Source organism: Eschrichtius robustus, chromosome 2 (assembly GCF_028021215.1).
Source record: "Eschrichtius robustus isolate mEscRob2 chromosome 2, mEscRob2.pri, whole genome shotgun sequence".
NCBI lineage: Eukaryota > Metazoa > Chordata > Mammalia > Artiodactyla > Eschrichtiidae > Eschrichtius > Eschrichtius robustus.
This window is the reverse complement of record NC_090825.1, coordinates 64,107,726-64,133,026: the sequence shown is the minus strand read 5'-3', so window position 1 is coordinate 64,133,026 and position 25,301 is coordinate 64,107,726. Positions and strand designations below refer to the sequence as shown.

Here is a 25,301-nt window from a genome sequence, read left to right as displayed (position 1 = left end):
CATTAACAGTGTGACATATCAGAGTTTATTTAATGATCTCATATCGATGGGTGTTTGGTTGCTGTCAATGTTTCACTATGACACAAAGTTACAGTGAAGTCCTTGTTAGCATGTTTCCTAGTGCTCACATGTGAATGGTCCTCTAGACACTGGAAATGAAATGAAAGGAAAGGATATGAAAATGAACATGTTGGAACATGGGGTAGCTCCATGAAAATATTTCTTTATTTTTACTGAGATATAACAGACATAAGTAAAATTAATAGCTTGATTAGTTTTGACAAATGTAAACACCCATGTAACTTACATATATAGCATGCTAGAGAATAACTCCATCACCCCAGAAAGTTCCCTCATGCAGCTTCCCAATTAACCTGCTGCCAGAAGCAATCACTGCTCAGATTTCTATCACCACATGTTCTGTCTGCTCTAGAACTTCACGTAAATGGAATCACACAGTATGCACTCTTTTGTGTCTGGCTTCTTTCACTCAGCATAATGTTTTGAGATTCATCTATATTGTGGTGTGTTTCAGTGGTTTGTCCTCTTCCACTGCTGAGTAGTGGGTCCATTGTATAGATGTACCACAATTTGTTTATCCATTCATCTATTTATGGACACCTGGGCTGTTTCCAATTTTTGGCTATTATTAAGAAATGCTATAAACATTTTATACAAGACTTTTAATGGGCATGTTTTCACTTCCCTCTTGGATAAATACCTGGGTCATAAGGTAGATGCATATTTAACATTTCAAGAAACCTCCAAATGACACAGTTTTCCAAAGAGGTTGTACCGTGTTACTCTCACCAGCAGTGTATAAGAATTACGGTTACTTGGTATATCAATTTTTAATTTTAAAAGATAACATAAAATGACCTCCAAAATTGTTGTACCTATAGTACATAAAAGCACCTGTTATCCCATACCCTAACTAATGTTTGCTGTTATCAATATTTTAAAAATTTGTCTTTCTGATAGCTGATAATGATGCTTCATAATTTGCATTTTTTCTTATTAATGAAGTTGAACATTTTCCAAATATTTATTTGTTTCTTCTTCTGTGAGTTACCTGCTTATAGCTTTGTCAATTTTCCTATTGAGTTGTTTATGCTTTTCTTATAGATTTATAGGAACACTTTTCCTCTGTCTCTTTGTTTTACATGTTACAAATATTGTCTCCTAGTCTACTGCTTGTATTTTGACTTTTTAAACAATTGCCCTTTGTCATATAGAAGTTTTAGATTTTGATTCAGCAAACTTTATCAAGCTTGTCTTTTACAGATTTTGCATTCTGTGTTTAGGGTCTTTCAAACCCAAAGGTCAAGAAATTTTATCCTATATTTTATTTAAATAATTTAATATTTCTTTTTATATTTAAGTAGTGAATTCATCTGGAATTTATTTTTGTGAATGGTATAAGATAGCCAAAATTCCTATTCCATTTACACAATGGTCAGTTTCTTTCTGGTGCTTTCTTTAAACGTCTCCTTTATCCCATATTAGATTTTCATATAGACAAAATCTGCATCTGGGCTTTATCCTGCTCCATTGAGTTTGTATTCCTGTGCCAATATAGTTCTGTTTTATTCACTACAGTTTTAGTGTCTGTATCTGGTAGGGAAAGCTCTCCCTTACTCTTCTTATTTTTCAAAAAGTCCTTATTTTTTTTGGCCTATTAAAGCTTCCTTATGAGTTTCATAATAAGTATGTCAGGTTCCATGAACTAATAGGGATAATTGGCTGTGAGTTATATGGGAATCTTCTGTCTTACCTTCTCAATTTTTCTATAAAGCTAAAATGATTCTAAAAAATAACGTCTATTAAAAAATGAAAAGAAGGAAAGAAGGGAGGGAGGGATGGAGGGAGGGAGGAAGGTAGGAACAAAAGTAAAGAAAGAAGAAAGAAAGAGGTAATAAAGACCAGTTATGTTTGGGATGGAGAAAGGAAGGGGGTATAAGACGTGAGATGAATCTTGAAAGATTAGTAGGGACCACACAATGCAAGACTTTTTGGACATATCAAGATTTTTTTCTTTCCTTATCCTAAGAGCAAAGGGAAGCCAATAAAGCAAACAACTTCCACTGTGTGTTTCAGAGAGTTCTATCTGGCTGTAAATTTGTAGAATGGATTTGCATTCTGTAGACCAGGTAACAGATATTGGTAGTTTGGACCAGGGGTGGTGGTGGTGGGGGTGGTTCCAGCTTCACAAGAAATACAGGATGTAAAATAGATAGAATTTGATGGTGAATTGATATTCTTTTTGCTTTCTTTCTTGGTTTTCTTACTCAGAGTTACCAAAGGTTTGTCTGTTTTATTGGTCTTTTCTTTGAGTCAGCTTTTGGTATTATTGATCTACTCTACTGCTGTTTCCAATTAATTAATTTCCACTTTTTTCTTCATTAAATTCTCTTACAACCACACAATATTACCTTTGGCTGATGGTCTATTCGATAGGAAGTCTGCTGGAACTGGCGTATCTCTCTGATGATGTGTGATATCTGACAGAGAAACAACAAAAGCAAAGCCTAAGTACTGCCCTGTGCTGCAGCACATTCTTCTGGGAGCCCATCCCAGAGTAGTCCGTCCCTTCCTCCAGTGAGGTATCTGGAGCCCTGTCCTATCATGCTCCAGGCCCCAGGGCTTTCTTGCCCTTTAATGAGCCACACAAAATGTTAACAGCAAGGAAATACTGAATTCACCATCAGGGAAACAGCTGTCACGGGGTGGCCTCAGGTTCAGGAGTGGCAAGCCCTGGGTGCTAGTGTCCATGGGCTCCTTGCTTCTAACTTGGTGCTTAGAACCCAGCTGTCCAGCAAGAAGCCTCAGCATCTATCACTGGTCAGTCCTAGAAAGTCATCCCTGGAGCTTTATTCCCTACCCTCTTTGTCCAGACTGCAAGCTGAAATGGGCCTGCGAAAATCTCCTGAATCAGCCAACATCAGGTGTCCACCACCTCTTCCACCTCGAGCGTAAAAAGCAGTGAACTTCCATGACGTTGCCTCTTCTCTATAAGCCACTGATGTCCCTGAGACAGCCTGATTGTATGAAATTCTCACCTACCATTCTCATCTTGGAGAAATTGACGAGGCCTTCCTCAGTAAAGTTTGGTGTTCCTTCTTCAATAAATGCCAGGTCTGTCAGGTACATCCCCAGATAAGGAACAGCAGGGGGGTTACAGCTGCAAGACCAAGAGGTACTGTTGTCATGCTCATTCCCACCAGTGTCCACTTACCTCCCCATTTAAAATAAATAGGAAGCAAATGTGCTGCTCCCACCCTGAAGAATAAAGTCTTTTAATTCCATTTTCAGAAGCACACTTACGATATGCAGAGTTTTAAATATGCCTCACAATAGAATATGATACAAAATTACCGCCCATGCTTTACTATGTGTTTGAGACAATGGTATTTCAAACAACAGGATGTCTTACAGACAAATACAAACGTTTGCTAGCGAGACTTGCTTGCAGTATTTATCTGCATTGGCCACACTTCTCTGAGGGGTAAAAGCATGTAGGAAAACCCCATGCCCTCACCTCATTAAAGTGCAAACATTCAACCTTAAAGAAGTGGGTGGGGAAAAAAATCAATGTAATTAGAGCTTGTAAAACTTGTTTTCTGTTTTAGTTAGTATTTAAATGTTTTAGAAGGTATAGACTTAATTAATATCACAACTACATGCTAAAGTGAGACCTTTGCTGTTTGGAAGGGGGATGAACTTGTTTTTCTCAAGGAGTCTAGAGGCTGAGAATATGGCCTTTTGATCCAGAGTGAACTGGGTTTGAGTCCCTGCTTGACCACTTACTAAGTGATGCAGGGCAAACTCTCTGAAACGCAGTTTCCTGTCTGTAAAATGGAGACAATAAAACTTATCTCTTTAGTTTGCTGTGAGGCTTAAATTAGACACATCAAGCACTTCACATAGAGTCTGTCATTTAGCAAGTATTCAGTGACTAGTTCTTGTACTATTGTTGTCATTGTTGTTACTATGAGTCTTTCTTTCTTTCATGGCATCACAGGACAATATTTTCCAGAGTAAGGCAAGTATGTGCAGTAGATGATAAGAAAACAAGTTGCAGAAGAATACATTTTATTCTCTCTCTCTCTCTCTCTATCTCTGTGCACGCGTGCATGTGTGTGTGTGTGTGTGTGCGTGTCAGTAGAAAGAGAGAATGATCCAGCAATAAAAGGTCAAAAATACATAACAATAATCAATAGGCACTGGAATATTTAAATTAAAAAATCACAGGAAATCACTGTGTTTAGATTAAGAAATACCAAGTCAAGAAACTCTTTATAGTAAAAGAGTTTGATTTACTCTTTATGTGGTTTGATTTACTATGGTGATATTTTCTTCTTATTTGGAAAGCTCTGCATACCATGAGTATATCTATAAGCTATTTACTTACTGTATCCACAGTATTCCAAATGAAAAGGGAAATCAGAAAAACACCTATATGATGGAAGTTGTTCCCATTTGTTTTTCTTTTCAAACCAAAGTAGGAGGTAAGTGACTATTTGTACACTATAAAAATTATATAAACATAATTAAGATAGACATACTTTTTAAGGGTTTCTCTGAGATTTTTAAATCTTCCTTCAGATGAAATAGTCTTCTGAAGTTTGTCCATTAGAGCTTTTGTCTAGAAAGAAACAAATAACTTAATATGTCATGAAAATATTCCTATGGTTTGGTAAGGTGGTAAGTTACCAAAAGATGCTCAGTTCTCTTCTACAGTGGCAGTTACTGATACCTTTGCCAGACTACTGTGATGTGATATGACTTTCAAAGTATAGAGGGGGGCATTATATTTAAATTTAATGTTTAAAAGAAGGAGGAAGAACACGTGGAGAAGAAAAGTGACTATACTAATCATTGAGCCAAAAAGAGAGAAAATGTGTAGAAAAGAAAAACTGTAATGCACAAGAAACTTAGGAACTTAAAGAACTGAAAAGCACATGCTGAATAGGGAATCTTAAAGGAGAGGTCTTGTGTCAGGGAGTTTTCATGATGAATCTTTTCGACTGTTAATTTCCAAGTCATCAAAGCACATATTCTGTTGCTTGGCTATGGACTGACCAATACCGACTCTGATGAAATGTGACATGTGTGTGACAGGATAATATGCTCTTTGTATCCAGTGCCTAATGGCTGAGGCCACCACCGCCTTAGAGGGAGGCAAAACCCAGCCATGACCAAGGGGTCGGTGTCCAGCTTTTGGATTCTGATATAGCTGTTTGAAGCCCACTTTAAAAATACTATTCCATAAAGACGCAGACGTAGAGAATGGACTTGAGGACATGGGGAGGGGGAAGGGTAAGCTGGGATGAAGTGAGAGAGTGGCATGGACATATATACACTACCAAATGTAAAACAGATAGCTAGTGGGAAGCAGCCACATAGCACAGGGAGATCAGCTCGGTGCTTTGTGACCACCCAGAGGGTGGGATAGGGAGGGTGGAAGGGAGACTTAGGGGAGAGGAGATATGGGGATATATGTTTATGTATAGCTGATTAACTTTGTTATACAGCAGAAACTAACACAACATTGTAAAGCAATTATACTCCAATAAAGATGTTAAAAAAATTAAAAAATTTTAAAAATTAAAAAATAAAAATAAATAAAATAAAAATACTATTCCAATACCCGTTCATCATAAAATCTCTCAACCATGAAAGAATGCTCAACATCATTAATCATTAGAGAAATGCAAATCAAAACTACAATGAGATATCATCTCACACCGGTCAGAATGGCCATCATCAAAAAATCTAGAAACAATAAATGCTGGAGAGGGTGTGGAGAAAAGGGAACACTCTTGCACTGTTGGTGGGAATGTAAATTGATACAGCCACTATGGAGAACAGTATGGAGGTTCCTTAAAAAACTAAAAATAGAACTACCATACAACCCAGCAATCCCCCTACTGGGCATATACCCAGAGAAAACCATAATTCAAAAAGAGTCATGTACCACAATGTTCATTGCAGCTCTATTTACAATAGCCAGGACATGGAAGCAACCTAAGTGTCCATCATCGGATGAATGGATAAAGAAGATGTGGCACATATATACAATGGAATATTACTCAGCCATAAAAAGAAATGAAATGGAGGTATTTGTAGTGAGGTGGATGGAGTTAGAGTCTGTCATACAGAGTGAAGTAAGTCAGAAAGAGAAAAACAAATACAGTATGCTAACACATATATATGGAATCTAAGGAAAAAAAAAAAAAAAAAGGTCATGAAGAACCTAGTGGCAAGATGGGAATAAAGACACAGACCTACTAGAGAATGGACTTGGGGATATGGGGAGGGGGAAGGCTAAGATGTGACAGGGTGAGAGAGTGGCATGGACATATATACACTACCAAATGTAAAATAGATAGCTAGTGGGAAGCAGCCGCATAGCACAGGGAGATCAGCTCGGTGCTTTGTGACCACCTAGAGGGGTGGGATAGGGAGGGTGGGAGGGAGGGAGACGCAAGAGGGAAGAGATATGGGAACATATGTATATGTATAACTGATTCACTTTGTTATAAAGCAGAAACTAACACACTATTGTAAAGCAATTATACTCCAATAAGGATGTTAAAAAAAAAAAACTCTCAAAAACTAGGGAAGAGAAAGTAGCTTCCTCAATTTTAAGAAAAGCATTTACAAAAAGCCTGCAGCTAACACCATCCTTAATGGTGAAAAACTGAAAGCTTTCCCCCCAAGATCAAGAACAAGGTAAGAATGTCCTCTCTTACTATCCTATTCAACATAGCATTGGAAAGTCTAGCCAGAGCAATAAGGCAAGAAAAGGAAATAAAAGGCATATAAATTGGAAAGAAAGAAATAAGATTGTTCCTATTTACAAGTGACATAATTGTCTATGTAGAAAATTCCAAGGAATCTACAAAAAAGCTCCTAGGACTAATAAGTGAGTTCAGCAAGGTTATGGATACAAGACCAACACAAAAAAATCAATTACATTTGTATGTACTAACAATGAATGTGTGGAAACCAAAATTAAAACCACAGGAACATTTAAATATCTCCAAAGAAAACGAAATATTTAGGCATAAATCTAACAAAACATATACAGGACTTGTATGTTGAAGATTTCAAAATGCTGATTTAAGAAATCAAAGAAAACCTAAAGAAATTGTGAGAAATACTGTGTTTATGGACTGGAAGACTCAGTGTAGTAAAGATGTCAATTCTCCCTAAATTGATTGGTTTAATGGAATTCCAATGGAAATCTCAGTAAAGCTTTTAAGACATAGTTTTTATCCGAAAATTTATATGGAAGTCACAGCACCTAAGGTAGCTAAAATAATTTTGAAAGAGAAGAATAAAGTGGAGGAATATAGAAAGAACTCTCAAATCTCAAAGGTAAAAAAAACCAAACAATCTAATTTAAAAATGAGCTGAAGACATGAGTAGGCATTTTGCTGAAGAGGATATACAGATGCAAACAAGCACATGACAAGATGTTTAACATTATTAGCCATTAGCAAGTGCAAATTCAAACAATGGTGAGATTTCAAAATGGCTAAAATTAAAAATAGTGATAATACCAAATGCTGACAAGAATGTGTAGAAACTGGTTTACTCATACACTCCTGATAGGAATGTAAAATGGTACAGCCTCTCTAGAAAAGAGTGGCAGTTTCTTATAAAACTAAATACACAATTACCATATGACCCAGCAATCGCACTCTTAGGCATTTATCCCATAGAAATGAAAACTTATAGTCACATAAAACATATTCATGAATGTTCATAGCAGCTTTATTTGTAATAGCTGAAACTGAAAACAACCCAGATGTCCTTCAAAGGGTGAATGGTTAAACGAAATGTCATATATCTACACCAAGAGGTACTGTTCAGCAATAAAAAGGAACTAAGAATTGATACATGTAACAACTTGAATGGATTTCAAAGGAATTATTCTGAGTTTAAAAAAAGGCAATCTCAAAATGTCATATACTGCATGATTCCATTTATACAACATTCTTGAAATGACAAAATTACAGAGATGGAAAACAGATCTGTGGTTGCCAGGAGTTAGGGAGGGAGAGGGGGGAAGGTGGCTGGCGCTATAAAAGGGTGGCAGGAGGGATCCTAGTGATAGAACTGTTCTGTATCTTCACTCTGGTGGTGATTACATGCATCTATCCCTGTAATAAAAGCACACTAAACACACACACACACACACACACACACACACATGCATACACACAAATGAATACATGTAAAAGTAATGAAGTCTGTATAAGATTGGTGGATGGTACCAATGGTTAATTTTGCGGTTGTGATATTGTCTGTAGTTATGCGAGATGTTACCACTGGGGGACACTGGGTATAGGGTGGAAGGGATTTCTATTATTTCTTATAATTGCATATGGACCTACAATGATCTCAACATTAAAAGTTTTTTAAAAACAGTTTTTATAAAAGCTGTGGTTTTTATTTGCAAGGTCCAGGCTTTATTCATAGAAGAATTTGCCAGTTCTAGGGGCCAAACTTGGGATTCTTACAGCATTCCATTTTTACTAAGGAAATGGGGGGAGGGGATAAAAGATATGACTTAGGCTTGGTTTCTTGCTACATAGGGAGGAATTTAAAAGGCTTGGAGAGAGCAAAGAAAATAGAATAGAGTAAGAAGCAATGTCTCTGAGAGGGGCTTAAACCCTCAGAAGGGGCAACAGAAACCAGACAGCTTTGAGGAAATGTCAGCAGAATATATGCTATTCTTCCTGCCTGAAACCCTGGAGGTGGGCACCCTGAAGACACCCTTCACCAACTTTGGGTGGTCACAACAAGGCAGGCACAGTGGTCTGTGAAAGAAGGATATGCAGAGATGGCCTGGCATAAACACTCCTAGCCTCTGGCGCCCATAGGACATGGAGGAGCCTAGAAAATTCCCCCAACACCCTTTGAGAGGGTCAAGTGAGTTATCTAGTAATGAAGAATTAGCCTGCCCACTAGGGATCAGCAAGGGGCACCACAGCCTGTAGTAGAGGTAATACGCACCCCATCTCAGAGAATCAGCAGAGCCAGTGAGAGATGAAGGGGAGGTGAGGTCAGCCAAGCTCCCTGCGTGCAATAACCATGCCATGTTCCTGGCAGGGTAGGATGACCATTTGAACACAAGGCACAGTCAACTCACAGAGGCTTGTACCCAATGACTAAACTGTCAAAGACTACAGCAGGAGGCCAGTGGGTGCACACAACCTTCCACAAGCCTGCAAAAGCCCTCCCTAACACCCACTGACACTCAGGGGGAAGAATAGGAGGAAGAGCAGGGGGAAAATGGTGATGTCACTTGAATCTTGAAATTATCTGAAGGAAAAAATAAGCGTGAACAAGCTAAGTCCAATTAAAAGAAAATTAAGAAAGTTATATTTCTTCACATTCAAGTCATTATGCCCAAACTTGACTACCTGAATGACAAAGAAGAGGTGAACATGGAGGCCCTCTGTCCCTGGTCTTTGGCCCTAAGGCATTTGTACCTTTACTTTGAGGGAGAAAGAATGGATCCACGGACATCACTGTGCCCACTTGGAATCAATGCGCCCTCCCTAAATAATTCAGGGAACAGCTCCTGACTGTCAACCACATTGTCTGAAGTTGTCCCCAGATATGTTATAATGAATATTTTGGTTTGTATTTTCTTTTCTAAATTAACCATTTAGAAACGTATATGAGCGGAATCAATTAAGTGGTAAGAGCACAGTAATTACCCATGTTGGCACCTTTCTTTGGCAATGGAGCTGCTCCTTTCAGCTAATTATTTCCTAATCAGTAATATTTATCTTGGCTCTGATCTCCCAGTGTCGTCTCCTCCTCGCGGCAGCGGGAGGTGTCGCCCGCTGATGCTCACCTGCTTGGACACCTTGGCCCAGGTTTTCTTCAGCCGGTAGATGGCACTTCTGTTTAAGGCTGAGGTGATCTCCAGCACGCCGTTATAGTTGTGCAGGCACCGGCAGATGTCCGCCACGGCCACCCACTTCTCAATTGCGTTGGCTCGGGAGCCGACATCCGCATAATTCATGATCTGGGAGGCCACCAGGTTACTCATCTGAGACAATGGAAAAGCCAAGAGAGGGCAGCTAAGAGTCAAAGCAATTCATGCAGGCACGATACCTGAATTACCTACAGAAATGTCAGCAAAGCAGGTGTCAAGGGATGCGAGATCAAGGTCCATTTAGATATCAACCTTCTGAAGAAACTAAAGTCTGTAATGATAACAATAACAACACACAAATGAACACCTGCTCATCCTGAGTGAAGAGACGGGTTGCTCGGGATCAGCTTGTTGGGGGAAGAGGTGATTTTGCTAATCAGTAATTTTGATGAAGGAGTCATTTCCAGTAATTATTGAGAGAATGGCAGAGAATGAGCTAACCCCTGAGGAATGGCAACCTTTGCAGATCAGGGGTTTCACTTCATGGGGCCTCTCCCAATGTTCCTTGGGTCCCAGCAGTGTGGGGATATTCACTCTAGGAAGCCTCAGTTATCACAAAGAAAACACATTTCCCCCCAATCAAATCAAACTCTAACCTACCAACTCTCAAACCAGAAACCCTTAGGTGCAGAAGAGAGAACATTTTCATCTTCTCATCTTGCTGAATTTTTTTTCCACCAGCAGTTAAAGGGACCTATAGTTTCAAGGCTAAGCACTGTAATTCTATTAGTTAAAGCCAAGAGAAAAAGAGGCAGCTTAAGAGGCTCAACACTTAGAATATGGAAAGGAAAAGGCTAGAACAGGATTGATTACTAATAAAGGGAATCTAGGGTCCATAATCTTATATCCAAACACTAAATCTGATGAGTACACCAATTCTTTGATAATTCCATAGGTATTTTAAATCTCACAGGGCCTCAGAACTATCATTGTGCATATTTATTAAAGAAATTATTTTGTACTGAGCACCTAGTAAGGACCATTCTTTTAGGTTGTGGGAACAAGAAAAATAAATAAATCAGTCTCCCTGACCTTAAGGCGCTGAGCCTGGTTAGGTGGGAAGGTGAGGAGAGGCAGACAGGAACAAGTCAATACCACAAAGCGAAACGCAAAGCTAGGGCTGTGTGGAGGGGGAGCTTGAGAAGCAGAGGCAGCATGGGGCAGGTGGCCTAGTACAGAGGAAAGAGATCGTGCCTGCACTGAACCCTGAAGGGTGAGGAAGAGCTAGCTACTGCTTCCCATCAAAGTAGAGGAGTGTCTGCAAAGGGACAGAGGGGGAAGGCGTGGTGGCATGGAGGATCTGGCAGCTGTCTGAGGAGAACGGCGGTTGGTGAGAGACAAGGATGACAGGAGGCGGGGCTCCTGTAGGCCGGGTTGAGCAGCTGGGGTCGTATTGTGAAGGTGAGAGGAAGCCACTGACAAAATTTCATCAAAGAGATGTAATTCGATGGGCCTCTTAGAGAAGTTATTTCCGTGATACTGTGTGAATAAAGGGTTGGGTGGCAGTGAGATGGGGGTGGGGAGATAGTGAGTTAGGAGCTCTTGGAGAAAAGAATGAAAGGCCAAATCAAGATTATGGCAGTGGGAAGGGAGGGGAAAAGAAGAGTCTGAGACATGTAGATTTAGGGTTCACTAACATGTTGAGGGGTGAGCGAGGTAGGGAAAGGAGAAGAAAGAGTTGAAGATGACCTCCAGATTCCGTGCTTGGTTGAGTGAGTGGCTAGTGGGGCCATTACCCAAGACCAAGAACAGAGAATAAGATGAAGAAGCAGGCTTGGTGGGTCTGGGAGGTGATGATGATGAGTTCCATTTGCAATCTGGACACAGTGCAAGTGGCCACCCAAGTAGAGACATGTGGGTATGGAGCCTGGGACTGAACCTCTGATTTGAGTGTCCATTTCATCCCAAGTGTATGTACAGCACAGGCAAAAAAGAAAAAAAAAAAGGTTTATTGTGCACAGAAGGGGCTCTGCTTCTCAAAGAGTGGCCCAGACAGGTCATGTGTCCTGTCCTTTAGGAAGCAGTGGCATTTGATGCTTATTATGTAATAACATCTATTCCACATGTACCCTCAGCAAAGCACTGTCTTGGGAATTTGCACTGTTGTTTTGTGTTTTGATTCTGGATGACATTAATTTACCTACAGGTTTCCTGGTAGTCTTTTTTTTTTAAACATTATCATTACTCCTTTTATCGTACTTTAGTAGAATTGAGAAGGGAGCCTTCCCTTTGCCGGGATAGGCCTGAAGACATTCCAACATCTGTGGTTCTTCCACAGGACTAAGACCATTAGAACAGCACCAATAGGGAGTAGGAGGGTATAAAAGCAACTCCATCTTACTACTGCAGAAGAGCAGAGGGGGAGATGGACCGACAGCTGGTTACCTTTGCACACAGTCTCAGCGTCACTGTAATTATGCTCAAAGAGGTTCCTTCCCACCCTGGAATGTATTGGGACTGAATGATGTCAGTAATGATGAGGAGCAGCTGTGCCAACCCAGTCTTACCATCACCAGTGCCACCAGGGGCCAGTGACACAGTGCTGTTAGAACTAGTCAATCTACGACCATGAAGTAATGATGATCATGATAAAAATAACAGCAGCTACCTATGCATCATTGAGCAGTTACCAGACTTGTGTACCATCAAATGTGAACCTCTTACGTCTGGAAGGTAACTGGAAGTTATCACATCACTGTGAACTCTTAGAGGAGATTTAAGCTTATTTTTTTTTTTTTAACATTCCATCAGTTTTGTTTAAAAAGTGGGTGGCAGACTTCCTTTCATTTAGAGAAGGCATCTAAAGACCCTGATACTCATCTTCCTATAACACTCCCACCCAAGGTTTTATTTTTATGGTTACTCACATCATTGAAGTGTTGGCTGGTTTTCATAATGTAAGGTGTTCTTTCATTTTTATCCAGCTTCATCCACCCCTGCCCAAGAAATTCTCTGAAAATTCAAAACAAAACACAAAATCAATTAAGTTTTTTAAGGGTGCCTATGATCCTGAATAATTATTATGAATATTATGTACATTAAACTTGACATTGCCCAACTCCTGCTGTTCCATCTCAAATGAATTTTAGCTCAATTCTACCATTTCACCACTTGATGCCAAAATGAAAAAGATTCTTCAGTTTCAGCTTTCTCTTATAAATGTTTGGAACCGGGTCCCTATTAGGATCATTATAAAGGCTTCTCTGAAATTGGAAAACAATGACAGGAGGAATAAAGAGCTTAAGTGCTAACTCAGAAACCAAGATCATTTTCCCTGGATCAGCTTTAAAAAAAATCTTAAGCCTTAGCAGAAGGCTTGAAAAATCCATCACTACCAAAAATGTTAATCAAGAACAGCATGTTTTCCTCCACTTTGCTCTGACAGTCTCCAGGAGAATGTCAATTCCATGGGCAGGGACTTTCCTTTGTTCTCCCCAGAGCCCGGAACAGTACACGTGGTAAGGGCCGAATGAACAAATGCTGGTGTTAGCACTTTGCAGCCCGTTCATGTGATGAAGGCAGTTACGGTGGTGGGAGCTCAGCCTGGAGGAAGGTCTGTCTTCCGAATAACATCCCTGCTCCTACATTTCACTCGTGAGTGGGTCACCGGATCACAGCAAGCAAGGGACAATCAAGCTGGAGCATACAGGAATTATTTTGTCAAGGCATTACCAAAAATAAAATGAAATTACTCTGACACATTCTTAATCCAGCAATGTTGACTGAGTCCCTTGACGTGGGTGATACTGTTCCCATCCTGCAAGGCTGTTGGACATAAAGATGTGCTTTTTCCACGGATGAAGATTGGTACATGTTCACAGCGGCACAGAGGAGGAGAGGTGAGAAGGGTCCCGGGAAGAGACCACACCAAGGGTAACCACAAAGATTCAGGCTTTGCCGTTTCTCCTCTTCCATAGTGGTCATGCTCCCCTCCCTCCTGAATCCTCACTGCACTGGAGGATAGTCAGGAGGTGGGGGGAAGAGGCACTGCACTCCTAACTCAAGTCATCAAATAGTCAGTGGGTTCATTTGTACGGCCAAGGGGCCACGTTCCTTTTTTCCCCATGTTCATGGATGGGCCTACAATTGCTGAAAGAGGGAAATAAGATAAAATGCATAAAAGAAAAGTCTGCAGGAGCATCTTCCGGCCCTGCTCCTTATACTGTAGCTCCGACCAGCAACACGGCTACGCCTGAGCCTCCATCATCCTGGATGTCCTCTTCTCTGCATACGACATGGACCACACTCATACCTCTTAGCCAGCCCCTCCCTTACCTTTCATTTAGTTATAATTTCACAGGGGACTTATGCCAACGGTTGTTACTTGTCCAAACAAAGGCCTTGTTTGTGGAGCTGCTGATTAGGACAGCAGGAGGGGGCTTAAAGAGCCTCCCTTACTCTGCACACGAGGCAGTTAAAAGGCAGTAGTGACACAGATGCTCATTACGTGACAGTGTTCACTCGGCAGATACCCACTCCAAGTGTGCTCTGTGCAAAGCACTGTCTTGGGAGTCTATGCTGTTCTGGAGTCTCGATGCTCAGCAATACCTGCTGATTTATGGACGTGGGGGGAATATTGCAGCAGAATTTACAGAATTTCCCAACATCAGTGTTTCTCAAAGTATAGTCTTAGACCATGCAGAATTATCTGGGATTCTTATTGAAAATGAAGTTTCCTGGGCCTCAAACCTACTGGAATCAGGATCTCTGGCGGGGGGGTGGGCAGGGGGCGGTACCTAGGGATATACATTTTTAACAGGTTTCCCAAATGATTTTAGGCACCATGAAGTTTGAAAACCACTGTTATACTGTATTGAGGTTTCTATAACACAAAGATGTGAGAGGACAGAGAACTTCGCATTCTATGGTAACTGTAGTACATACAGAAACACAAGAGTGACCATCCTGAGAGTTCCCAATATTTCCATATAAATATTTCCAATATAAAGTGGAACCAAAAGACATTCAAGTGGGACCAAACCAACATAAGATTAAGAGCCACAGCTCTGCGCACACACATCTGCTGAGGAGCAATGTCAGCTGTGAGGCAGCCGGCCCTGCCTGCAGGGACCTGCTGCTGTGAGGGCACACTCACTCGTAGGGAATGCTTCTGAAAACGATGTGGTCCAGGAGGGTGATCTGCTCAGCCAGCTCCATGGCCGACAAGGTCTCAAAGCACTCAGCCTTTGGACAGTCCGTCTGCAAGAGATGAGGGCAGGGAATGAAACACACCTGGAAGCAAGGTGCCGGCCAGCTCACTGCAGCTGCTTGGAGTACGAAGTCCACCCTAGATTCCAGCTATGAAGAAAAGGGCAGAAAGCTCAGAAATATCAGCCAGCGTTAACATCATGGACCAACTGCTTAACCCCAAGCCAAATCTGGTTCTTCTCACACAGTTGCAGCGACAGAATATACAGTCCAGTTATGGGCACAGTGCTTGCCTTTGAGAGGTAAGTCTTACATATAATTGTGCAGGATAAGACCACGGCTGAACTTACCAGTTGAATTATATCCTCCAGTTTTAGGTGGATGTCATCTTGATCATCTTGTGAAAGGGCCCTAAAAAAAAGTCAAAATATCCTCCATGAAAAGAAAATAGACATACCAGAAATGAAATGACAAAATGCAGTTCAGTTTTCCCTGGGGGGAAGTCGGAGGGTTCTGGTCTGTGAGGCTGTGGAGATGTGAGTTGAAGACAGAGGGTCAAGGAAACAGGAAAACGCACATGTTAAAGGCAGAGGAGGATCATCAAGAGAGCTGACTTACAACAAGGAGCCAACCTGTTACATACAAGTTGTAAATAAAACACCCACTGTGAAAGTGAAGCAGAGGGTAAGCTGACGCTTTGCATTACTGAGCAGATCTATGCCACGAATCTGGGTGCCTTGCGTTGCTATCAGTCAGGGTTTCTAACAGGCCCAGGTGTCCCATCCACAATCCTCCAGCCCCTACCCTGGCCCCTCCCTGCTGATGCTGAGGCAGAAGATGCGGGCATAGGTAGACCAGAAGCTCAGGGGAGTTCCTGGGTAGCAAGAGTTCAAACAATACCAGGTAGAAAGCCAGCAGGTGAACTCTTCCCCTTTGCTTCCCAGATGGGCTTTCCTGAGACACATTTGGTACTGTATCCCCACACTTGGTGTTATTCAGCTCTCAATAAATATTTTTTTTGATCAGTGACAAATGAATAAATGAATACATAAGTTAAGGTGGGTGCTGGTTTCAGAGTGACAGTGATACTTTCACGTCCAAGAGAAGTTCAGGGTCCAGGAAAATTAACCTGATTATATAGCTTGCCACCTGGACCAAACACTTTAAGTGTCCTAAAAGGAAGGCACAATCACATATTAAAAGTATTAAAATATTTAAACAGTGCCCAACCATGTAGCCTGTCTGCTGGAGGATGCTAGTTTTAAAAAGCAACAATGATGTGATGTTCTATTGTGTTCTGAGTTGATAAAAACAAAACTATCACCCTCGAAAATACAAAATCAACTGAGGTGGGTACTTGTATGCTCATTACATGCCAGGCATGTGCTAACCATCTGACACACACTCTCTCCTATATCATAAAAAATCCCTTTAAAGTAAGCATTATTATCTCCATTTTATAGATGAGGAAACAAAAGCTCAAAGTAATGGGACTAACTGGCCCAGGGTTCGGTCCAGTTTGCTTTCCTGTTGCTCTTGCTTGTCATGAGCAGGCTTATGAAAGGCACCACTTCAAAGGTCCAGCACAGAACACACACCAGAAAAGGTCAATTCCCTTTCCTGTATCTTCCTTCTCTCTAACAAAAGTTCTTGGCTGTTTACCCGGGAGCAGAATCCTTCTAGATCACAGGAATGGCAATGTTCCTGTCTGCAATTAGCCGTAGCATTTGTGAGAAGAAAAAGTCACCATATGCTAAAGGGCAGATTAAGGTGAGGAAAAAATGAGTAAACATAACTCCTTCTCCAAAGACTGTTACATCACACCTAAGGGTTAGACACAGGGGAAAAGTGACTCTTTCCCAAAGCGCATGTCATCCTTTCTACGGTAGCCTGTGTTCTTGGAGAGAGATCAGTGGCCTTATAACTATGTGTACCCGTGGAAAAGATCCTTTTTATGAGGCTGGGCAATATTCTTAGCTTGGAAAGAAATGGTCCAGAAGTTATTTCGCTTCTATCAAATGTTCCTCTCCTCAACGATCTTACCCTAATGTTCCAGGATACATCTGGCCCCATTCAGTTACCTAACATTTCTCTCTTCAAAAGAGTCTGCCCTATAAATCAAAATAAATGCTATCTCTTTTGAAAGTGTCCCCTTAGAACAAAAGTTCTTAACCCTAGAGTATCACTAAATAATCTCTAGAGGTCCACAAACTTTTAAAAATGATATGCAAATGTGTGCATATATTCATATGTTCATTTTTCTGAGAGGAGACTGCTTCCATCATATTCTTTTGGGGAATCCATGACCCCCAACAAGGTTAAAAATAACTATAGAAATGTATACTCTGCCATAAAACAGCATGTGACATTGCCATTTTACAAAAGATTTTCAGTATTATTATTAAGGAACCAGCTCCAGAATTTGATGCCCGCCCATGAATTCATTAGTGATGGCAAGTCGAATTCTTTTTTCTTTTTTTTTTTATGCTTATAGTTACAGTTTTATTATAAAGGATATAACTCAGGAACAGCCAAGTAAAAGGAAGAGATGCATAGGGCAAGTCGAATTCTTAAGGTAGATGTGACTTGAGGAAATAGCTCAGAAAAATATAGAGATGTGTTTAATAAATGAGGATGACCCAGCTGTCAAAAAATACTTTGCACCAAAATTAAAAGTGATTAGAAAGTAAAAAACTGAATTATGACTAATTATCTTTGAAGACATTTTTCAAGCCAGGAGGTGAACAAAATCCACCTAGTAAGAGAGGTAGCCCCTGACTCCAAATAAGAGTAGGAGCAAGAGGTCGTTTTGGTGTAAAAGTTCTAATGGGTCTGAACAAAATAAATGCTATGCCTAAACACCGACACGTCAAATCTTCTTGACCTGTAACATGTAAACATCCACAGTGAGTACCTTAGTTTGATGCAAAAGTTTCACAGAAACACAATTGCCTGGATTTCCTTTGATTCTGGTAAACTGATTCAATTAAACCAAACAAAACATTTATCCTGGCCTGTTCATTTGAATACCTGGTTTACTGTATGAAGCAATGTGAAGAAAGTAGTTTTTCTTCTACAAAAAAAAGGAGTCTAATGCTGCTTGGGGCTGTGTGAGGTTTGTGGGTCCCCTTTTCATGACTGAACCCATTCCAGTTGACCATCCAAGAAGTCAATCATTGTTTCTTTTCATTCTATGGCATGTTAGTTGTCTACAAAAAAAACTGTACTGCATAGATTCAAAAGCCAGCTGGTCAGACAACGTTGGAGGGTCGTGGTATTTTAGGAATACAAAAGTCTTGAGCAGAGGTTTTTATTCACAAACAGGGCCACAAAATACCTATGCTAATTAAACTTCTTCAGCATAAAGTAACCCCTGTGACACTGTGTAAGGAGGGGATGATTCATCATAGAAAGCTTTCACTTTACTGCGTTAACGTATTATGTGTTTAAACACACGTGTCATGTTTATATCTCACTGTTATATGACTTGAATGCATCTAAATCTTTAACATTGGGACTATTTTTTTTTTTTTTTTTTTTTTTTTTTTTTACCTCTCACAATCCTAACTTGTATTCCATGGGAGGTATGTTCAGAAAAGTTCCCTTCAGATGTGAAGGCCTCTCTAACCCTGGTCCAGTTCCAGCAGAGGATGAATTTGCTTCTAGTCTTCTGACTACCTTAGAGTTTGATGAATACTCCAGGATCCTGGGTTTTCCCCACATGTATCACTCATTATGATCAATTTAATATTTATGCACTTATAATGCAATACCAGATAAAAAACTTAAAAGGAAAAGGGATTATGCAAATTCTAGAACTAGGAAATTTCCCCTTCAAGTGTAGAAATCATGTAGTCTTAAAAACAGAGCCAAGAGCAAATGGCCTCTGTCCTCGAATGGGCTGCTTGCTTGCTACTGTGACAGGCTGGCCTGGGCCCATGGCATGGCCTGCCTCAGACTCTTCTCCTCCCCACCTTGTGAATGGTTTAATCTCATGTTGCTTCCGGGACCTGCCAGACCACCTCTTCCTTCCTGTGCTTTCTCAAGCATGACTTTCCTTCCTGCTGGGCTTACTGGGGCCCATTGCTACCTATGCTCTGGCACTTTTTTTTTTTTTTAAAGGCAGATGTCCATAAATGCATGGAAATGTTTAATACTAAATTCTCTTGGTTTCAGCTGAAAATAATTCCCTGTTTGTTTTCAAATTAAGAAATGAACTAACAGGAAAATCTTTATAATTTTCAGGGTTGTTAAATAATCCTTTTTATTTCAGTTTCTTTCTCATATACCCCATGATTTCCTTTTTTTCACAAAGAGATTTCATGAATGATAACATTCCTTCAGTTGATGGTTCTGTCTAGGTCTTACTTCCTACTCTACTTCCTAATCATTCTGACATGATTTTTAAAAACACACATATACATACATATAAACATACATATGTTAAACATACATATAAACATAAGTATCGGATATGAAAAACTATCAAAACCCCTAAAAACTAATACATGATTTATTCCTCCTATAATCACAATCTCATGTGCTGGGATAGGGACCCTGAAACACAGTGCAAGTGGAATGAATTACTTGGTAGGAGAAATTCAATCAAATATCAGTTGTTTTCTTGTACCAAGGTTTTTTTTTGTTTTGATTTCCACAAATCTGTTCACTGGCTTGTTGGGAAGATAAGTTAGTGCCCCAGGGACTCAGCTGATTCAAACTGTGACTCAGGGTCTGGCTGTCTGCTCAGCTGATAGGCTGGTGACCCCACCAGTATCTGTCAGCTTTAGCTGACATGTTCAGGGCTAAACAAAGGCTTTGGTTTTGTTTTGGCTTCATGGGAAGAAAGATGGTGAGAGATGGGAGAATAGGTGGGGTAGTGTAACATCTATTCCCTGCTTGGCTCTGCAGGTGGCTTTTGAATTCTTACGGTGAAAGACGGTGGAACCAGGTAAGATGTGGAAAGAGCTGTTTTCACGAGAGACAGAGACTCTGGGTTGAGTGAGGCTGCTCTGGGACCCAGGTGGCACAGGGACAGGGCAGGTGGCATCTTTCTCAGCTTTTTGATAGGGAAATGGTGGCTTCACAAGACTGCCAGGCAGCATTCTCCACAGAAACCGCGCTGGCACTGAAAGGTCTCTCCCTCAAGTAGCCTCCGGGCGGTGAGCTTGAATAAAGACGCTGAGGCAGGGAAATGACTGGGTTCATTCCTGAGCACATATTTCTGGAGACTTTCAGAATACTTGGAAGACTCTGCAAGGGACTAGAATTCTGGGTGGGCAGCTAGGGGGCACGTCACCAGTGGAATTGCTTTTTTGTTTTGTTTTTTATTTCTTTTTTTTCTTTTACAAACCAGCAGTAAGTGGGTTATGACTATGGGGGTTTCTTTGGTGAGAATTTTATTGAGATATAATTCACATACCAAACAATCCATCCATTTAAAGTGTATGTATGTGTATGTATATATATATATATATATATATATTTTTTTTTTTTTTTTACTATTTTTTAAATAGATCTTTACTGGAGTATAATTGCTTCACAATACCGTGTTAGTTTCTGTTGCACAACAAATTGAATCAGCCATATGCATACACATGTCCCCATATCCCCTCCCTCTTAAGCCTCCCTCCCACACTCCCTATCCTACCTCTCTAGGTCATCGCAAAGCACGGAGCCAATGTCCCTCTGCTATGCTGCTGCTTCCCACCAGCCAACTATTTTACATTTGGTAGTGTATATATGTAGATGCTACTCTCACTTTGCCCCAGCTTCACCCTCCCACTCCATGTCCTCAAGTCCATTCTCTGTGTCTACCTCTATATTCCTGCCCTGCAACTAGGTTTATCAGTACCATCTTTTTTTTTTTTTAGATTCCATATATATGCGTTAGCATACGGTATTTGTTTTTCTCTTTCTGACTTACTTCACTCAGTATGACAGACTCTAGGTCCATCCACCTCACTACAAATAACTCAATTTCGTTTCTTTTTATGGCTGAGTAATATTCCATTGTATATATGCATCACATCATCTTTATCCATTCATCTGTTGATGGACATTTAGGTTGCTTCCATGTCCTGGCTATTGTAAATAGAGCTGCAATGAACATTGTGGTACATGTCTCTTTTTGAATTATGGTTTTCTCAGGGTATATGCCCAGTAGTGGGATTGCTGGGTCATATGGTAGTTCTATTTTTAGTTTTTAAAGGAACCTCCATACTGTTTTCCATAGTGGTTGTATCAATTTACATTCCCACCAACAGTGCAGGAGGGTTCCCTTTTCACCACTCCCTTTCCAGCATTTATTGTTTCTAGCTTTTTTGATAATGGCCATGCTGACTGGCGTGAGGTGATACCTCATTGTAGTTCTGATTTACATTTCTCTAATGATTAGTGATGCTGAGCATCTTTTCATGTGCCTCTTGGCCATCTGTATGTCTTCCTTGGTGAAATGTCTATTTAGGTGTTCTGCCCATTTTTTAACTGGATTGTTTGCTTTTTTGATATTGAGCTCCATGAGCTGTTTGTCTATTTTGGAGATTAATCCTTTGTCTGTTGTTTCATTTGCAAATATTTTCTCCCATTCTGAGGGTTGTCTTTTTGTCTTGTTTATGGTTTCCTTTGCCGTGCAAAAGCTTTTAAGTTTAAGTCCCATTCGTTTATTTTTGTTTTTATTTCTGTTACTCTAGGAGGTGGGTCAAAAAAGATCTTGCTGTGGTTTATGTCAAAGAGTGTTCTTCCTGTTTTCCTCTAAAAGTTTTATAGTGTCTGGTCTTACATTTAAGTCTTTAATCCATTTGGAGTTTAGTTTTGTGTATGGTGTTAGGTAGTGTTCTAATTTCATTCTTTTACATGTAGCTGTCCAGTTTTCCTAGCACTACTTATTGAAGAGGCTGCCTTTTCTCCATTGTATGTTCCTGCCTCCTTTGTTGTAAATTAGGTGCCCACATGTGCGTGGGTTTATCTCTGGGCATTCTATCCTGAACCACTGATCTCTATTTCTGTTTTTGTGCCAGTACCATACTGTCTTGATTACTGTAGCTTTGTGGTATAGTTTGAAGTCAGGGAGCCTGATTCCTCCAACTCTGTTTTTCTTTCTCAAGATTGCTTTGGCTGTTCGGGGTCTTTTGTATTTCCATACAAACTGTAAGATTTTTTGTTCTAATTCTGTGAAGAATGCCATTGATAGTTTGATAGGGATTGCATTGAATCTGTAGATTGCTTTGGGTAGAATAGTCATTTTCACAATATTGATTCTTCCAATCCAAGAACATGGTATATTTCTCCATCTGTTTAATGTCACCTTTGATTTCTTTCATCAGTGTTTTATAGTTTTCTGAGTACAAGTATTTCACCTCCTTAGGCTGGTTTATTCCTAGGTATCTTATTCTTTTTGTTGCAATGGTAAATGGGAGTGTTTCCTTAATTTCTCTTTCTGATTTTTCATTGTTGGTGTATAGGAATGCCAGGAATGCATTAATTTTGTATCCTGCAACCTTACCAAATTCATTGATTAGTTCTAGTAGTTTTCCAGTGGCATCTTTAGGATTTTCTATGTATAGTATCATGTCATTGGCAAACAGTGACAGTTTTACTTCTTTTCCGATTTGTATTTCTTTTTCTTCTCTGATTGCTGTGCCTAGGACTTCCAAAACTATGTTGAATAAGACTGGCGAGAGTGGACATCCTTGTCTTGTTCCTGATCTTAGAGGAAATGCTTTCAGTTTTTCACTATTGAGTATGATGCTTGCTGTGGGTCTGTCATATATGGCCTTTATTATGTTGAGGTAGGTTCCCTCTATGCCCATTTTCTGCAGAGTTTTTATCCTAAATTGGTGTTGAATTTTGTCAGAAGCTTTTTCGGCATCTACTGAGATGATCATATGGTTTTTATTCCTTACTGTGTTAATGTGGTGTATCACATTGGTTGATTTGCGTATATTGAAGAATCCTTGCATCCCTGGGATAAATCCCACTTGATCATGGTGTATGATCCTTTTAATGTGTTGTTGGATTCTGTTTGCTAGTATTTTGTTCAGGATTTTTGCATCTATGTTCATCAGTGATATTGGTCTATAATTTTCTTTTTTTGTGATATCTTTTCTGGTTTTGGTATCAGGGTGATGGTGGCTTTGTAGAATGAATTTGGGAGTGTTTCTCCCTCTGCAATTTTTTGGAAGAGTTTGAGAAGGATGGGTGTTAGCTCTTCTCTAAATGTTTGATAGAATTCGCCTGTGAAGCCATCTGGTCCTGGACTTTTGTTTGTTGGAAGATTTTTAATTACGGTTTCAATTTTATTACTTGAGATAGGCTCTGTTTATATTTTCTAATTCTTTCTGGTTCAGTCTTGGAAAATTGTACCTTTCCAAGAATTTGTCCATTTCTTCATGATTGTCCATTTTATTGGCACATAGTTGTTTGTAGTAGTCTCTTATAACCCTTTGTATTTCTGCAGTGTCAGTTGTGATTTCTCCTTTTTCATTTCTAATTTTATTGATTTGCGTCCTCTCCCTTTTTTTCTTGATGAGTCTGGCTAAGGGTTTATCAATTTTGTTTATCTTCTCAAAGAACCAGCTTTTAGTTCTATTGATCTTTGGTATTGTTTTCTTTGTTTCTATTTCATTTATTTCTGCTCTGATCTTTATGATTTCTTTCTTTCTACTGACTTTGGGTTTTCTTTGTTCTTCTTTCTCTAGTTGTTTTAAGTGTAGGGTTAGATTGTTTATTTGAGATTTTTCTTTTTTCTTGAGGTGAGATTGAATTGCTATAAATTTCCCCCTTAGAACTGCTTTTGCTGCATCTCATAGGTTTTGGGTCGTTGTGTTTTTGTTGTCATTTGTTTCTATGTATTTTTTTATTTCTTCTTTGATTTCTTCAGTGATCTCTTGGTTATTTAGTAGCACACTGTTTAGCCTCCATGTATTTGTGTTTTTTACAGTTTTTTTTCCTGTAATTGATTTCCAATCCCACAGCATTGTTGTCAGAAAAGATGCTTGATAGGATTTCAATTTTCTTAAATTTACTGAGGTTGATTTGTCCCAAGATGTGATCTATCCTGGAGAATGTTCCGTGGCACTTGAGAAGAAAGTGTATTCTGCCACTTTTGGGTGGAATGTTCTATAAATATCAATTAGATCTATCTGTTTTATTGTGTCATTTAAAGCTTGTGTTTCCTTTTCTATTTTCTGTTTGGATGATCTGTCCATTGGTTTAAGTGGGGTGTTAAAGTCTCCTACTATTATTGTGTTACTGTCAGTTTCTCCTTTCATGGTTGTTAGCATTTGCCTTAGGTATTTAGGTGCTCCTATGCTGGGTGCATAAACATTTATAATTGTTATATGTTCTTTTGGATTGATCCTTTGATCATTATGTAGTGTCCCTCCTTATCTCTTGTAGCAGTCTTTATTTTAAAGTCTATTTTATCTGATACAAGTATTGCTACTCCAGCTTTCTTTTGATTTCCATTTGCATGGAATTTCTTTTTCCATCCCTTCACTTTCAGTCTGTATGTGTCCCTAGGTCTGAAGTGGGTCTCTTGTAGACAGCATATATGTGGGTCTTGTTTTTGTATCCATTCAGCCAGTCTGTGTCTTTTGGTTGGGGCATTTAATCCATTCACATGCAAGGTTATTATCGATATGTATGTTCCTATTACCATTTTCTTAATTGTTTAGCATTTGTTTTTGTGAGTCTTTTTCTTCTCTTGTGTTTCCCGCTTACAGAAGTTTCTTTAGCATTTGTTGTAAAGCTGGTTTGGTGGTGCTGAATTCTCTTAGTTTTTGCTTGTCTGAAAAGCTTTTGACTTCTCCATCAAATCTGAATGAGATCTTTGCTGGGTAGAGTAATCTTGGTTGTAGGTTTTTCTGTTTCATCACTTTAAGTATATCCTGCCACTCCCTTCTGGCCTGCAGAGTTTCCACTGAAAAATCAGCTGATAACCTTATGGGGATTCCTTTGTATGTTATTTTTTGTTTTTCCCTTGCTGCTTTTAATATTTTTCCTTTGAGTTTAATTTTTGTTAGTTTGATTAATATGTGTCTTGGTGTGTTATTCCTAGGGTTTATCCTGTATGGGACTCTCTGTGCTTCCTGGACTTGGGTGACTATTTCCCTTCCCATGTTAGGGAAGTTTTCAACTATAATCTCTTCAAATATTTTCTCAGCCCCCTTTTTTTTCTCTTCTTCTTCTG

General features: G+C 39.7%; 1 protein-coding gene across 5 annotated transcripts in view; it reads right to left on the bottom strand.

The window, feature by feature from the left end:
* The window catches only part of RASGRF2 (Ras protein specific guanine nucleotide releasing factor 2), a 229,668-nt gene that overhangs the window by 5,172 nt on the left and 199,195 nt on the right, over window positions 1-25,301 (bottom strand). For all 5 annotated transcript variants that reach the window (XM_068535591.1, XM_068535592.1, XM_068535593.1 and 2 more), the window contains 7 exons: window positions 15,460-15,520; window positions 15,057-15,160; window positions 12,829-12,913; window positions 9,878-10,075; window positions 4,566-4,645; window positions 3,064-3,181; window positions 2,433-2,501 (listed from right to left, as the gene is read on the bottom strand). In XM_068535591.1, coding sequence (XP_068391692.1) covers window positions 2,433-2,501; window positions 3,064-3,181; window positions 4,566-4,645; window positions 9,878-10,075; window positions 12,829-12,913; window positions 15,057-15,160; window positions 15,460-15,520 — 715 coding nt within the window. The remainder of the gene's footprint in view (window positions 1-2,432; window positions 2,502-3,063; window positions 3,182-4,565; window positions 4,646-9,877; window positions 10,076-12,828; window positions 12,914-15,056; window positions 15,161-15,459; window positions 15,521-25,301) is intronic.